General features: G+C 42.3%; 1 protein-coding gene across 2 annotated transcripts in view; it reads right to left on the bottom strand.

Annotated features, from left to right (window-relative positions):
• dpy (dumpy) overlaps nucleotides 1–17,007 on the bottom strand; it is a 95,430-nt gene that overhangs the window by 51,552 nt on the left and 26,871 nt on the right. The window contains exons 8-40 of one of the 2 annotated variants that reach the window (XM_067349518.1): nucleotides 16,547–16,792; nucleotides 16,307–16,426; nucleotides 15,831–15,964; nucleotides 15,133–15,370; nucleotides 14,907–15,029; nucleotides 14,673–14,807; nucleotides 14,265–14,498; nucleotides 13,506–14,021; nucleotides 13,235–13,420; nucleotides 12,879–13,130; nucleotides 12,356–12,787; nucleotides 11,780–12,073; nucleotides 11,370–11,618; nucleotides 9,210–10,967; nucleotides 8,647–8,835; nucleotides 8,122–8,503; nucleotides 7,592–8,007; nucleotides 7,328–7,478; nucleotides 6,986–7,238; nucleotides 6,532–6,796; nucleotides 6,252–6,448; nucleotides 5,887–6,153; nucleotides 5,550–5,805; nucleotides 5,233–5,424; nucleotides 4,968–5,150; nucleotides 4,225–4,869; nucleotides 3,875–4,076; nucleotides 3,618–3,793; nucleotides 3,257–3,525; nucleotides 2,767–3,169; nucleotides 2,452–2,691; nucleotides 2,085–2,222; nucleotides 432–1,217 (exon numbers count right to left, since the gene is read on the bottom strand). In XM_067349518.1, coding sequence (XP_067205619.1) covers nucleotides 432–1,217; nucleotides 2,085–2,222; nucleotides 2,452–2,691; nucleotides 2,767–3,169; nucleotides 3,257–3,525; nucleotides 3,618–3,793; nucleotides 3,875–4,076; nucleotides 4,225–4,869; nucleotides 4,968–5,150; nucleotides 5,233–5,424; nucleotides 5,550–5,805; nucleotides 5,887–6,153; nucleotides 6,252–6,448; nucleotides 6,532–6,796; nucleotides 6,986–7,238; nucleotides 7,328–7,478; nucleotides 7,592–8,007; nucleotides 8,122–8,503; nucleotides 8,647–8,835; nucleotides 9,210–10,967; nucleotides 11,370–11,618; nucleotides 11,780–12,073; nucleotides 12,356–12,787; nucleotides 12,879–13,130; nucleotides 13,235–13,420; nucleotides 13,506–14,021; nucleotides 14,265–14,498; nucleotides 14,673–14,807; nucleotides 14,907–15,029; nucleotides 15,133–15,370; nucleotides 15,831–15,964; nucleotides 16,307–16,426; nucleotides 16,547–16,792 — 10,527 coding nt within the window. The remainder of the gene's footprint in view (nucleotides 1–431; nucleotides 1,218–2,084; nucleotides 2,223–2,451; nucleotides 2,692–2,766; nucleotides 3,170–3,256; nucleotides 3,526–3,617; nucleotides 3,794–3,874; nucleotides 4,077–4,224; nucleotides 4,870–4,967; nucleotides 5,151–5,232; nucleotides 5,425–5,549; nucleotides 5,806–5,886; nucleotides 6,154–6,251; nucleotides 6,449–6,531; nucleotides 6,797–6,985; nucleotides 7,239–7,327; nucleotides 7,479–7,591; nucleotides 8,008–8,121; nucleotides 8,504–8,646; nucleotides 8,836–9,209; nucleotides 10,968–11,369; nucleotides 11,619–11,779; nucleotides 12,074–12,355; nucleotides 12,788–12,878; nucleotides 13,131–13,234; nucleotides 13,421–13,505; nucleotides 14,022–14,264; nucleotides 14,499–14,672; nucleotides 14,808–14,906; nucleotides 15,030–15,132; nucleotides 15,371–15,830; nucleotides 15,965–16,306; nucleotides 16,427–16,546; nucleotides 16,793–17,007) is intronic. The other variant, XM_067349519.1, reaches the window with a different exon arrangement.

Below are 17,007 nucleotides of genomic sequence, written 5' to 3'. Positions count from 1 at the left end.
GTTAGCATGCTCGCATAATAGGTAAGCTAATTATAAAAAACATTATTAGGTCTTTACAGAGACAGATGTATCGGAAAAATCCTTCAAGTAGTGAGGAGATTGGCAGAGTAGAGCAGGAGTTTAAGGTGTGGGAAAGTTGTATTTGTAACTTGGAACCTGAAATACATATCCAGACAACAGAATACGAAAATTTACATTTAACCGCGCGGCATTAATGTAAAAAAGTTTTCTGTTGTAGAATAATTTTGTGAAAATAACGAAGTGATTAATTAAAGGAAAGAAAGAATGGTGAGCGTATTCCGCTGTCTGGATGATCGGAAACCTGAAAAGTAGAAATTGTATGTCTCGTGTAAGGCCAGGCAATGTACAGACGTGATAACGGCTATGAGAAATGACAAGACTCAGATAGTGGTCTGAGAAATGGTGTTTACCTTTCATGCATCCGTATTTAGTATCTGGCACAAAGCCGGGGGGACAGAACTTGCAGATAGGCTTGTGCTCCTCCACGTAACAGGGGGCATCAGCCGGACAGGTAGAGTTTCTGCATGGATCCACGCAGCGATAGTTGCGGCACGCCAAGTCTGGAGAGCAGCCACTGTCTCGCAGGCAAATGGAGAGGGAGGGATTGCAGTTTTTGGTGCAAATGCACACGGGACGATGGTCCAGGACATCGCAGGTTTTATCGGCCGAACATGGTCTTTTGTTTCGCACGTTACAGGGATTCTGACATTTTCCGTTGACGCACGCGGCGTTCGAGGGACAATCGAAGTCCCTCGAGCAGGTGAGCGTGTCAGGAGCGCAGGTCAATTCCCCAATTTCGTTGACTACGAAGCCGTATTTGCAAACGCACATAGGTTTGTGATTCCGCACCTGACACCTCTTGTTGACCTCGCAGGTATACCGGGAGCTCAAACATGGATCGCGGCACTCGCCTGTCTGAGAGTGGCAGGAGAGACTCTCCGGACAGTCGTAGTCGGAGGAACAACCGATGCTCGGCGTAGGTTTGGGATTGAGCGTGTCGCATTTGGAATCTGGATGGCAGGCCGTGTGGGGCATACCGATATAACACTGCGGGCACGAGCAACGCGGCTTGTGCAGAACCACTCGGCACAGAGCATTGATCCCACAGGCACCGCGTAGCGCGCACGGGTCCAGACATTGTAGATTTATGCAGGCTTTTTCATTGGGGCACTCTAAGTCGCTGGTGCATTCGCGCTCTATTGTCACGATAGTGGTGTTCAATGGTGTAGAGTCGGTGGGTGGTCGTGGGTAGGACAGGAAAAAAAAAGAAAAAAGCATTTATAAGAACTGTGAAAAGAAACTTTCTCACAAATAACATAAACCACATGCTTTGTATTTATAATGAAAGTAGGGTAGGCTCTGTGAAGAAGTATAGAGAACGACTTTACACTTTTTCAAAACATCAGACATCTTCTCAGAGAAATTACAAACGGCAAGCAGCGATATTTACAACACAAGCCCCCACAGAGATTTCAGAAAAAAAGAGGAAATAATAAACCCGTGAATATCAGCAAATATCAAGCATGGGTATATGAGAATGTCCCTTTCGCAGTTCCCAATCTGTACTAATCCTAGAATAGAAAGATGGTGGCGATTGTAAACGTGTACCTCCTTGTATTCAAGTGGCACTATAAGGCAACGAGTGTCTCTTTGTTATTCATTTACATCCTCAAGACAGATTGGATACTGAAATAAACATTCTACATATAAAGTTATGTGTGAGATATGTGTGAAATGTGTCTCTCTCTCTCTCTTATCAAAATTATGTACAATATGTCTTATATCGTATATATGTACAGGTAATGTTGTACACTTTGCTGTGGAATATGTAAATATTCAGTGTCGTGGCGAAATACTGCTCCAATCACATCTGTCTCTCGATGTTAACGATATATTTCACTCGATTAATACATCTATGTATTACTCAAGTCCTACTAGACGATACATGGTTATTCTACGGACCATGTTCCTGTGATTGTCAGTATTGCTCGCTAGTCACAAATGCTGTACATAAAATTAATCAATCTGCTCGGTTAAAAAGTTAGTGGGCTGTATTTTCCTACCTGTTGTGCACTCGATATCTGGCGAGCCGCTTGTACCTGGTGGACACCGGCAGACAAATATAGCCCCATCTCTAATGCACTCAGCGTTCTTTCCACATCCATTTGTCCGACAGTCTCCTAAATCTCTATCTGAGCTACCTGTATCGACAAATTATTAATGACGATAGTCATCGAAAAAATTAATGACAACTGTTAACTATTTTGCCACGATACTGAAATATGTTTTTAAGATTTTGTATTGTCATATTTTATATATTCAAAAAAAAAAAAATGTAAAACTTCCGTAATTTCTTTCATAAGCAACCAATATTTTCATATTTTTTAAAATATATTATTATTAAATCTATTAAAAAAGTTATATACGTACATGCGTGCATTGGATCGCCTGATGGATGATTCGGTGGGCAATAACATTGAGGCTGATTCTTATAAATTCGACAAGCTGCATTGACACCGCAGCGAGTATCCTTACAGAGATCGCCGGCACAGAGGCAGGCCTGGTGTGGATCGCCGTGGCATCCTGGATCACATGTGCATTCGAAACCATTCAGAGTTTCTCGGCATTTGGCGTTAATACCGCAAGGTCTTCGTAGACATTCATCTCCGCCTGGGAATAATTAAAATATATACATATAAATTTATTCACAAATAAATACTTTTTATACAAGTGTAATAAACTCACCTTTCTTGCAATTGATCTTCGGATTACCAAAGTGTCCGGGTGGACAGGAGCACTGTGCCTTCCTGTTGATCACTCGACATTGCGCGTTGAAGCCGCAAACGTTGTGTTGCAAGCACGGATTTGTGCAAACTCCATATTCACTGCAACGTTTGTTCGGCTCGCAATCGTCATCGTGATGGCATTCCAACTGGTAACATTCCTGGCTCGGCTCGCCCTGATATCCTTCGGGACACAAGCATACCGCGCGATGATTCGAGACGCGGCAGAGTGCGTTTATTCCGCAAGGTGATCCATGAGCGGAACACGGATTCTCGCATTGGCCATTTGTGCACGACAATGATGACGGACAGTCGGAATGAGTGCGACAACCAACCAGGCACAAACCTCCGTCGCATACATAACCCTGCGCATTTAATGACATATTTAATGTGTTCTAATAGTGTTGTAATACATTAATTTAGAAAAATATTTTTAAACTTTTTAAATTTACCTTTGGACAGGCGTTATTGATGTCGCATTTAATGCGGCATTTTCCGCTAAAGCAGACTTCCCCGCAGGAGCAGTCATCCTGAATGTGGCAACTGGTGGTGCAGAATCCGATCTCATCGCACTCGCACGAACCATCGCAAGGAATCATAGTCTTGGCGCAATTGATCAACGCGTTGCCGTAATAATTAGCGGGACAGTTACATTGAGCCACGTGATTGACGACGCGACAGCCCGCGCATTCTCCGCACGCCTTACCGCCTTCGCATGGACCTGAAAGCAATAATAAAATTGTATCGATTAAAATCCATGTAACTGAAATCGATAATAACACGGTAATATGCTGTACATGCAACTATACTTACTTCTGCATTGATTATTGATGCAAGATTCGTCACTGGGACATGTGTTATCGCTTCGGCATCCAATATCGCACAAGCGATTGTGACATATTTGATTCGCGATGCAATGATCGTCGCTGTTGCATATCGCCTTACAAATTCCGCCATCGCATCGTTCATCGCTCAAGCAATTTGCATCGCTAAGAATGTATAATTATTCAGTATTATGCATCGTAATATTGTAATATCTTTATAATTTATTCATATTTATGCACTCTCACCTTCTGCAAATGGAATAACACGATTTGCCATAACACACTTGTCCTGGCGAACATTCAAATTCAGATAAGCAGGGAAGGAAGGCCTGTTTGCATCCAATACGAGCGTCTCCCACTAAGGGCGATGGACATGTACATATCTTTTGATGATTTACGATTGCACACTTAGCGTTTACGCCGCAAGCGCCGGCCAATGAGCATGGATCTGTAAAAGAAAGAAGATATACAAAAAAATACTTTCGCATCCTAATTATACAAAAAAAAAAAAAATTAAACAAAAATGACACAAATTTAATTTTTTTATAATTATTAAGGAAAAAATTTACATAAAAAAATATCGATAAGAAACTAACCTGTGCACTGGTTGTTTATGCACGCGTAATTATCTTGGCACTCGATGTCCGCCCGACAGCCGGAAATGCACATTAATCCTTCGCAGATCTCACCGCTTCTGCAATCCTCGTCCCGTCTGCAGAGTGATTTACAAACGCCGGAGCTATCACATCTCTCGTTGCTCAAACAGTTCGCGTTGGTCGAGCAGACGGCTGTGCAAATGCCGCTGACGCAAGCCGTGCCCGCGGCGCAATCCCGATTGGCCTGACAGATCGGACCCGGTGTTCTCAGACATGCGATCTTCGCCGTCGGATTCGGTATGAAACCGGACGGACAAGAACAGGTGGCACGCTGGTTGAAGACTGTGCACTTGGCGTTCGGTCCGCACGATGTGGCCTTGCATGGATTCACGCATTTGTTCCCCAGGCATGCCTCATTCGCGTTGCAATCCTCATCAGCGCGACAACCGAACGAGCACATGTTCTTCAGACAGATGTGGCCCAGGAAGCAGTCATTGTCCAGCCGGCAGGTCAGCAAGCAATTGCCGCGGATGCATTTCTCATTCAATGCGCACTGATCGTCGGCGGTGCAGATCGGCAAGCAAACATTCTCGCGACAGGTGTTGCCCTTGCTGCAGTCCCTGCTTCCTAGACAGGACACTGGCACTGCAAGTAATAGAGATTTTATAATCATGTGCAAAAAGAGATATTAAATAACGAGATTCTTTAAATAGTAAGTATTGAAAAATTATTTATATACTTACATCTTACGCATTCCACTTCGGAGTTACCGGTGAAGCCTGGTGGACAGCTACACTGCTTAATGTGACTCTTCACCTTACATTCGGCATTTATACCGCAGGCCGATTTCACGTCGCATGGATCTAAGCATTGTCCATTCAAGCAAACGTCGAATAAGTTGCATTCTTCATCCGATAGGCAAGATGCTGGAATAATATTTATGTTGTTAAAAATATAATGAAACAATTCTTTCACTCGACTAGATCTGAAATTTCGATAAATACTCACGTCGACAAATGCCTTCGTAACAATAGGTATTGGCTGCACAGTCGACGTGTGACGAGCAGACCACTGATTTCGGACGACATCCCACGTTCGAAATAGGATCGCCTTCGTAACCGGTGCGACACTGACAACTTGCGGCGTGATTACTCGCGACACAATCAGCGTTTGGACCACACTGTATACGTGCGCAGGTATCTGGAATGAGAAAATGAAATAAAATGTTTTTAGATATAAACGTGTATTATATGAGTACTAAAACAAGATATTAAATGTGATAAAGAAAATAATAGTATAAAATTTATTGAGCTTAATGTACATACCGAAACACTTCGGTACGTTGTTGATATTAACACATTTAGCAGTTAACGGACAATCTACGTCGTGGAGACACTCTACTGGCGGTTGGCAGCCACTGTTATAAGCATCACCGACTGTACCAGGTTGACAATGGCACTTGAAATATCCACGCGAATTTTCGCACAGTGCACCCGGTGCGCAAGGCGTATTCGCACAGTAATCTATCAGTGCGCAAGCACGCGTGGGTTCTCCTGTGTAGCCTGGTTGACATGTGCAAACCTAAAGCCACAAAACGAACATTATCGAAAAGATCACTAAAGAATTATTATCGCGTGGGTGATATAACGAAATAATAATTACTTGAACGTGTTTCTCCGCTGTGCAAATAGCATTCACACCGCAAGGATTATGCGCGAGACAGGCGATTCTACATCTATGAAAATCACAGATCTTCTCCTGAGTACAGTCGTCGTGGACTTCACACTCGATAGGTTGGCAGCCAATTTTGTCGTCTTTGGCATTTCCGAAAAAGCCCGACTTACAAGTGCATGTTGCGATGTGATTATCAGACTTGCATTCGGCGTTACGGCCACAGAGTATCAAGTCGCAAGCTCTATGACACTCCGCCTAATCGATTAACAGAAAAGTACAAAAAGTAAGTATACGATTGACAGAACCAATAAGATTTTTCATATTAAAATGTATATAATAACACGTAATATTACCTGTCCAATACTATTTTTAATGCACTTTTCATCATATCCGCAATCACTGTCCGACGTACAACGTAATTCTTGAACACATATATTATTATGGCAGTATTGATATTCTGGGCAGCTAGAATTACTTCTACAGGTGGGCTGGCAAAGACCGTTGATACACAGTTGATCGCCGATGCAATCTCTGGTACTTTCACAAAGCGCTGCAAATTGCAACAGCAAGATGTGGATTGCATAACGCATGATAAAAATCGATTTTATTATATTTACGTGATTAATTATTTACCTGTGCACACGCCTCCATTGCACGCTGAACCGGTTGCGCACTGCGAGTCACTTCTGCAATACTGAACCGGAGTGCATCCAAGATTCGGATCACCTGTACCGCCAGGTTGGCAGATACATACTGCGCTATGATTGAGCGAAGAGCAATCAGCTCCATGTCCGCAAACGTTCGAAACTGAGCAAGGATCGACGCACTTATGATCAAAGCATGCATCTGATTGACTGCAATCGCTGTGGTAGTTGCACTCCAGATGAATACATTCCGTCTAAAAATGTATAAAACATAGATAAAAAATAAATCCAAACAAAATAAAAGTAATATTTAACATTATATGAAAGAAAATACTGTAAAAACTATTAATTATTACAAATTATTGTAAACGTTGTTATGAATCAAACTGACTCTATGCGAACTACAAACGTATTATCAAAACTTCGCAATTAAAATTACTCACTGATGGATTTCCCTTAGTTTGTCCTGGACATCTGCAGATTGGAACATGATCGCGTGCAAAACATTCCGCATTTCTACCACAAATGCTCGGCGTGTCGCATGGATTGGTGCATCTGTTGTCAACGCAAGCGGCTGAATTCGGACAATCTGAATCTGTGAAGCAATCACCGGGTTGCTTGCAACCAGTTTTAAACGGATCTCCTACTAAACCATGCGGGCAAACACAGGCGAATGATCCTTCCGTGTTCTGGCATCTGCACATTATTCAATATTTCATTACAAAAATGTTGATAAAAAAAATAATAAGCCTCCATAATTAATTCAAATGATAAGTTTTACTCACATAGCTGAGGAATGACAAGGATCTTGCAAACATTCGTTAACATCAGTGCAGATGTCACCGACGAGGACAAAGCCAGGATAGCATTTACACACACTGATATGTTCGAGAGCTATGCAATTGCCATATCCGCAGTTCACTTGATTGCAAGGACCTGATAAAGGATTAAAGATTTAGATAATTGTTTTACACTAATTATTTCATTTCAAATATAGTGCACTCTAATATCTGTTGATATAAGCGTATCGCAATAAAACGATAACTTACTGCTACATTTATTAATTTCCAGATTGCAATATTTATCCGTCGGACAATCGCTGTTGGAAAGACATTCCACTCTGAAGCACCCCGAAGCATCGCCGATGTAACCAGGTTGGCATTGGCATCCAGCTGTGTGATCCAAAACGGAGCAAATGGTATTTAATCCGCAATCAACGACTGAGCATGGATCCGAACAATTGTGGTGAATGCAGGCCTGCGTGTCCAGACAATCTGTATGCGCCGTACATTGATGTGGTAGTACACAGCCCGATCCTACAGGATCTCCCGCGGTGCCTGGAGGACATGTGCAGCGATAAGATCCATGAAGATTAATGCATTCAGCACTCGGATGACACGGTTCGTCTTCACATTCGTTGATATCCAGGCAATGTTCAGGACCAACGACAAATCCGTGGCTGCATCTGGAAAAATAAATTAAATATCGTAAATTTCTAAAATGACAATCGGTTATGTGTTTAAAAACTGAAATACACAAATGATTTAATAAATAAATTTGACATAAAAACAAGCTATACCTGCACTTGTTGTTAATGCACACTTCATCGCGTTTACAGCCGACGTCCGAGGTGCAGCCCGCTTCGCATGTGCCATCGATACATAATTCGCCAGGTAAACAATTACTATCGCTGTAACATATCTTCACGCAAATGCCGTTCTTGCAACGTTCGCCCTGCGCGCAATTGTTCTGTTCGAAGCATTGACATTGGCATAGGCCTGACACACACAGATGTTGACTGGGACAATCTTGCGGAGTTTGGCATATACTTGGCACTCGGACGCAACCCTGTTCTGGAGTAGGATTACCATGGAAACCAAGAGGACATGTGCACGCAACAGCATGATTAGAGCAACTGCAGATTGCGTTTGGCCCACATACGTCTTTTCTACCGCAAGGATCTAAAATCACGCAAGTTTCTTCTTTTACTTTCAAGAATTATATATGAGTGACTTTATCAATTAATTCATAAAAATATTGAAAAATTTAATATTAATGTTAATACCACAAACAAAATATACATCCAATGCGGTTTATAACATACCTTGACATTTGTTATTAATACACGATTCAGTGGTGGCGCAGTTCTTATTACTGCGGCAACCGAGAATGCAGCCTCCACTAACACACGTCTGATCTCCTTGACACTGCGAATGCGTGATACACGATACCATACACTTGTTGTTAATACATTTCTCTCCATCTGAACAATCAGCGACGGAACGGCACACAGCTAAAGACAGAAATTCTCAATTTTATTATTTGAAACTTTTCAATATAACGATATTACAAAAAATATTAACATAAACATTAAACTCATTTATCAATTAAGAAAAATATTAAACTTCACTTTAACAGGATGCGTTTCCTTAGTCAAAATATTACCAACGCTTCTCTAATTATGTACTAAGCTTTATAATTGTATTACACTGAAGATGGCCACGTACCTTGGCCGAAACGTCTGTATAAATTTATAATAAAAAAGAATTTTTGAGCAAATCGATCCAGCTCTTGCTCTGTTGGCTTTATTTTAAAACAATTTTTAATTTAATTAAGGAAGAGCAATAACTTAATATTATTTGTATTTTTAAAAATATTAAACATTACCTCTACATTGTCCATCGAGACATATGCTATCTTCACAGTCGGCATCCGCCGTACAGTAATTCGAAACTCGCACGCAGCCGTGTTCTGGACCTTTCGAGGACGGCACGAACCTATGAATACATCTGCAGCTCGGCTGACCGTTTACAATCTCGCAGAGCGCGTTGGAGCCGCAAGCATTCTCGCATGGATTCACGCAGCGATGGTCATGACAGACAGAGTGCACCGGGCAGTCCTTGGGACCGGAGCAGTATCCTTCCGGTTGGCAGCCAGTCACGTAAGGATCGCCCACGTGATTCGGCGGGCATTGGCAGACCGGATTGTTCGTCGGCCCGGCGACGCAGAGCGCCGTCGGATGGCAGGAGTCTGGACGGCATGTCTCCACAGCAATACACTCGACGTCGGGCACAGGATTCGGGCGAAGTCCAGGCGGACACTGGCAAATCGCTTTGTGGTCGTCCGCGATGCAGACCGCGTTCACGCCGCAAGCATTCTCGTCGCAGGCGTCGTAACAAGTGTGCGTCAATCGATTGCAAAGCTGCGACGGTGGGCAGTCGTTGTTGTAGACGCAAGGAACCGTGCGGCAGCCGGATGTTGAGTCGTTTGGATCGCCGGCGTACAGGCCGGACGGGCATTCACAGTTTGCTACGTGATTATTCACGACACAGAGCGCATTTGGTCCGCAAGAAACGTAGTCGCAGACCAGTTGGCAGGCAAGCGGACCCTCCGGAGTACTGCGACATGTTTGATCCTCCGCGCATTCGCTGTCCGTGGAGCAACGGTTCTCGCGCGGGCTGTGGCAGCCCCGGCGATCGTTTGGATTTCCCGCATAACCTGGCAAGCACTCGCAACGGCCTTGATGATTCTCTGCTATACAACGAGAATTCGTGGTGCAAGTGAAACCACTGCACAGCGAGAAGCACTTCAGAACACCAAGCGCGTCCGGTCTGCAGCCCTCGCTCGAATGGCAATCGTTGTCATTTATGCAGTCGGGCACCGATGGCTTCTCACAAGACGACAGCACCGGGTTCCATTCGTAGCCGTCTTGACACTTGCAGGTGGCGTGGCCGGGTATAAGATCAGGCTCGCATTTCTGATAAGCGCCGCATACAACTTTGCTGCAGGGATTCACGCAATCATGTACGCCACCCTCCACAGCGATGCAGAAAGAACCTGGCTGACAGTCCGAATTATGTGCGCATCCGGGTATCACGGTCTTGGTAGGCTGGCAACCTTCCACCAGATTGCTCGGATTACCGTGATAGCCATCGATGCACAGGCAGGAGGACACATGGTTCTGAGTGATGCATAGTGCATTAGGTCCGCACTGCAGTTTACTACACGCGTCAACGCATTTCCGAACGCCTTTGCCAATTTGGAAACAAATCTCCTGGGGTGCGCACTCGAGATCGTTCAAGCAGTGACTCTGTAAGCGGCAACCTTTGTGCAGATCGTTGGGATTGCCGCTGTAACCTGGCGGACAAACGCACGCCCCGTTCTGACAGACGGATCTGGGACCGCATTTTACATCACTGCACTGATTTATGCACTTATGATTGGCACAGATGTAATCGAAGGGGCATGGTACAGTGTCACTGCAAACACAAGTCGAAGGATCAGCACATGGTCCAACCTGCACTTGCTGACATCCGACGAAAGGATTGCCGAAGAAACTGTCCTTGCAACGACAGTCGTAGCTTCCGATGGTATTGATGCACACTGCGTTGTTGCCACATGCGTGTCCGTTACACTCGTTGACATCTAATAAAAAAAGATATGAAGATATTTATATTTTTACATAATTGATACTTATTTCTTAACTGTGGAATCAATATAACTTTCATCTGATGCTTATTGAGCTTATCTATTTCAGCAATAGCTCCTAACTTCCCAAAATTGTTTGGCTTCGTGTTCATTTAAATCCAAATTTTCTTATCAAATAAAATTGAATTACGAAGTGAATAACGTCAGCAGTTTAAAGTTAATAAAATTATATAAGTGTCACAAGAAAATGATAATTTTATGCGGAGTTACGTATTCTTTGAATATTTTATCATATTATTTCTCATTATTATTATAATTATTATTTCTGTCATATCAATTAAACATAAAAAATGAATGTAATAATAGGATAAAAATTTTATTAAAATTAACCATACTAACCGAAACATTGAATATATGGATTGCCAGCAAAGCCAGGTGGACAGAGACACTCAATGGCATTAGAACCTGCATTGCAGTGCGCATCCTTTCCGCACACCGCAGTAGAACAATCAGATTTTTCTTGAACGCCACAGCCGTGATAAGGATTTCCACTGGTACCCGGATTACAAACACATTTTGATTCTAGCAAACCGTATTCGCAATGCGCGTTCTTCCCGCAAGATGGATTGCAGTGAGGTGGCTGAATGGCTGTAGAGAAAGATTACATTATTTAATAAGAAATAACAACGTTCATATTATCTTATATTTTATTAAATTTTAATATATTTTGTTGTATTATTTTTAAAACTGCATTAATATTTTGTGTATGTGTGTGTGTGTGTTCTTTCTCTCAGCATCATTATACTTACGTGGCATACAAAGTAGATCTGGGTTGCCGACAAAATAGGGATTGCACACGCATTTATTTGTTAAAGGATCGCACATGGCCCCGATGCCGCAAACCACTCCCTCGCAGCGTCGCTTACAACGCCCGCTAATGCATACACTTGGCTCGGCGCACGGAATCTCAGGTGAGCATACATCCGGAACGCATTGTCCACCGGGGAAAGGATTGCCCATAAAACCTTCGATGCATTTACAAGTCGGTCCATCGTAACTGACGATACACTGAGCCCCGGAACCGCAAACAAAGCCGTCACATTCTGCATCATAATAGTTTCATAAGCAACGCATAAAATCAGCGGAAATCTAATTATGCTGAATAAATTATATTTAAAACAATTATATGTAAAATTTAAAATGTTATAAATTACTATCAAATTATTTTAAAGATCGATTTAAATTACTCATTTTTATAATTTTTAATTTTAATTTTATTTTTATATATAATTATGTAACGTAATAACAATTTCTTTTTGACAATTAAACGTGTAATTATTCAGACTTATAATTAAAGAAAGAGTATATATAAATTTTGCACTTACGTGAAACACATTCGTTGTTCTTGCCTTCCGTGAAACCTATCACACATCTACACCATGCGGCGTGCTTATCTGGTTCGCAGTATGCGTTTGGACCGCAAGGAACATTGTCGCAAGGATTGATGCAACTTCCTTGGACGCAAGCTAGATAATTCTCGCAGTCGTCGTTCGACGAGCATTCGCTTTTACCTGTCGGAACTCCTGTGCAGCCAACGCCGTAAGGATCACCGATCATACCTCTGGGACACTCGCAAACATGATCTCCTTTCGTGTTGATGCAATAAGCACCGTGACCGCAAGGATTATTCGCGCATTCATTCACATCGATACAACCGTGTTGCGGATCGCCTTCGAAGCCAGCCTCACACATACATCGCGGTGGATCACTCGGTGTGCATTTCGCGTTTATACCGCACGGGAAACGATCGCAAGGATCTGCAATATATCGTAATTAGATGTAGAAAATATTAAATGTATGACGCGGATATATAATATAAAAGTATAATAATAGTAAAATTCAACTTACTCTTGCAAAGATTTCCACTCAAAGGATCCGTGTAGAACGGCGGTGGACACACACATTCGCCAGGTTGCACGCATTTCTCGTTAGCCTTGCACTCATGGTCATTAGTGCATCTTTTCTGCGCTGGAGAACAAAGGCCATTATACGGATCGCCGCCGTATCCGTGCGGGCACACACATTGATGGGAACCTGGTAGATTGATACACTCCGCACCATAGCCGCAGACTTGATGTCCCACAATACATTCGTTGATATCTACATAAAATTAATTATTGCCGATTAATGATATACAAGTATAAAATTCTATACATTTTTAGCGATTAAAAATAATTACAATTTCAAAATAATTGATCATATACCTTCGCAAGATCCATCGGATTTAGTCGTGTAACCTTTCGGACAGGCGCAATAGCTGACTCCACCGGCGATCGTTATGCACTCGGCACCACTTGGACATTTTTCGCCCTTTGAACATCCCGCCAGCATGCATTTGCCGTTGACGATCTTGTACGGCGGTTGACATTGGCATTCGATGCTGTTGCATTCTGCAAATTTTGAATTTTTTAGATTTTATGATGTTAGTGATAATTATATAATTATTACAATACTAATAATGTTGCAAAAAATTACCTTCGCAAAGCGAGAAGGGGTTTCCATTGAAGCCCGGTGGACACTGGCACTCGTAGCTGCCGGGAAGATTTTTGCAAATTGCGTTGACACCGCAGGCGGGCTTTTCTCTGAGCTCCATGCATTCGTTGATATCTCTGCATTTACCGGTCTCATGATCGCGCATGTAACCACGTTGACATATGCAGACACTACTGCCGACGAATTCGTCTTTGATGCACTGTTCTCCGGCGGGGCAGGGCGAACTGGGACCACATACGTGGGGTGTTTTGGATTCCAGGCAACCACCGCTGTAAGGATCGCCCGCCATGCCACTCGGACACTGACACGAAAACGAACCAGGCTCATTGTTGCAGATTGCACCCGAAGGACACGGATTTACCGCGCACTCATCAATATCTCGACAGCCATCTTTAACTCCCGGCTTTCCGGTGTACCCGTTGCTACAGAGGCAGGTCGCCACATCGTTCAAGAGCATGCAATGTGCGTTAGGTCCGCAAGATAGATCTTCGCATGGATCTAATAACGGATGCAAAATTATGGATTAATGATTTTTACACAATATGATAGAGTAGGAAATAAAATCTTCCGTACTTGTCGTTTTCGCGCCCTTGCGGCACCCACAGAGATGTCGCGCGCATGCGCACGCCTATAGCGCTTTTTTTATCAAAGCGCCTTATAAGCTAACTAATTTAATTTCCGCGCGTAAAAATCGGAATTTAAAAAATTTTTTTATCTTTGAAATCAATATATTATACATACGTCTGCAATCATTTCCAACGTTGGGCTCGGGACATAGACATCTTTTTTGCGGATCACAAATAGCGTTTCCTGGACAATCATCGTCAACTTCACACCTGACTATACCAACGCATTTAATGTAAGGATCAGGATCCGGTATGGTTTCTTCCGGACAAGTGCAGGTATAAGAACCTTCACTATTAGTACACGTTGCTCCATGACCGCAAACATCGTGTTTAGAACATTCATCGATATCTAAAAAATTATTAAATATAAACAATAATTAAAATGTTGGTAATTCATAAATTAATACATTGAGAACTACATTAAAAATTATATAAAATCCTCACATAATGAGTTTATAGAAAATTAATATATATAAAATTAATTATCATCATTAATTAGTAATTTATGTTGTGCAATCTTTACCTATACATTGCTTGAACGCATTTCCTGAATATCCAGGTTTGCAGTGACAACTAAAACCACCAAGTGTATTCGTGCAGATAGCATTCCTGCCGCATCTTCCAGAAGGTCCATTTATCGCATCGCATTCATTGATATCTAAATAAAGAAAATAAAATTTAAATTTATTTGCAAAACAAAAGCTTTTGTGCACGCAATCGTCGTATATCTTGAGTCTTTAAGAAAACATCCGCTTACCAACACATCCGGCCGCTATATCATTTGGATTGAAGGTCCATCCATCCTCGCAGATACAATAAGCTTCGTGACCGTCAGCCTTACAGAATGCATGTTCACCGCAAGTCACCTCATCACATGGTGCTTTGAAACAATGAAATTTATGTGTAACATATTCTTTTATGTTTTTTAAATTGTAATACTTTCCTCGCTAAAATGCAAATGTCATTGTAAAAGTAATTATTACCTTTGCACGGTATATGAGGCGGAGTTCCAACGAATCCAGACTCGCATTCGCAATGATAGTTTCCTCTCGTATTCGTACAGATCGATGCAGGCCCGCAAGGATTACTGAGACACTCGTCCAGATCGGCGCATTCAGCGCCGACGGCTTTGAAGCCATCCTTGCAGAAGCATTGTCCTTCGATGCACTCGGCATTATTGACGCAATCGAAATTTGACTTGCAGAGAGTCGTCACGTCGGTCTGAGAAGAATACGGGGGTGATACTTTATTTCCCGCATTCATAATATTCGTCGCTTCACGAAACATCAAGACATTATACTTGGAAATAAAAACCGGTTCCTTCTGTTGGGCTACATAGTTATTTTCTAGACGCGCGAATAAGAGACATGCGTGATAAATCGAGTTGTGAGTCAGTTTCGTGGCTTTACAAAACAATGAAAAGAGTGTAACTTTAGAAAAGAGGTAAAACGGTACAAAACCGGTTCGGAATTCGTCTTGTTTGCGCACAATGCCATCTCCGCTTCGTTTGCTTTCTTTCATCCATCAGCTTCGTAAGAAGGAACCGGTATCAAAGATGTTCAGTATGCAAGTCTATTTTCGAGATGCTTGTCACGTATTAGCTTTCGCGTTGTAAATCGTATCCATATATGTATGTATGCGATGACTTAAGACAAAACGCAACGGGTTATTGAAGTATTACCTGATCGCATGCGACTGCCGGACTGGGGCTGGCACTATACCCCGTCGGGCAGATACAATTGTAACCAGGCTTCTCGTTCTTGCAAATCGCATTTCTTCCACAAGGATTGTCCAGAGCCGTACATTCGTCGATGTCTTTAAAAAAAAGTAGAGCATCGTGATAACAGAAAAATCTTGTAATCACAAAAAACGATGTTGTCTTAAAAATATTATGGGCTAATAAAATTTGACGCTCTAATATGATGAAAAGTGCAAGTAAATAAATTTTTAAAAACAAATAAATTTTTAATTTATGAAATTGTGTATCTATAGAGAAAAAATTGCAACAACTATAAACATATCGATAGTAATAGTCTTCTGGCGCCGGATGTTCTCAGAACTACAGGAAATTAAGCCCATATGATTAAAGGATATCCGCGAAGAAGAGGTGTATCGAAGAAAGGAAATATCGTAGAAAGGAAATATCGGTAGGCTAACCGCTGCACTCCTTGAAAGGGTCGCCGGTGTAATCCGCTTTGCAACTGCAGATGAAGCTGCCGATCGTGTCCGTGCACTCGGCGTTCTCGCCGCAGGGATTGCGCTCGCATTCGTTCACGTCTGTTAATCAACATGGTTAATCGCAAGATGAGTATTATTAAACGTTAGCCGTGAGTATTATTAAACGAAAAGATGGCATGCAATGATAGAGAGCATTATGTGAGCTTGGCTGTGACTGACTTTCGCAGAGTGTTAATCCTTGGCCGACGAAACCCGGCGGGCAAATGCACTTGTACGAGCCCGGGACGTTGATGCATCTCGCATTGACGGCACAAGCGCTCGTGCTACTGCATTCGTTTACGTCGACACAGCCATGTGTAGGGTCCATTTGATAACCGGCATTGCATCTACATTCGAAGCTACCCTCGGTGTTCACACATTTCGAGTCCACTCCGCAGGGCGAACCTTCCTCGCACTCGTTTACATCTGTTAGTGATGGTTAGTTAATTGATTAGCGGATGATATCCGGTGTTTGGAGAAACATTTTATCGAACCAGAACACAAACGCGTACATGAAAATTAGTAAGTTTAAGCAAACCAGTACAAATATATTATTACATAAAATTACTAGCATCAAGAAAATATATTTTTACTATTTTAGTAATAAACTTTTATCAAAACAAATTTTCTGTTAATTTTTT

Source organism: Linepithema humile, chromosome 2 (genome assembly GCF_040581485.1).
Source record: "Linepithema humile isolate Giens D197 chromosome 2, Lhum_UNIL_v1.0, whole genome shotgun sequence".
NCBI lineage: Eukaryota > Metazoa > Arthropoda > Insecta > Hymenoptera > Formicidae > Linepithema > Linepithema humile.
This window is presented reverse-complemented; position numbering and strand designations above follow the sequence as displayed.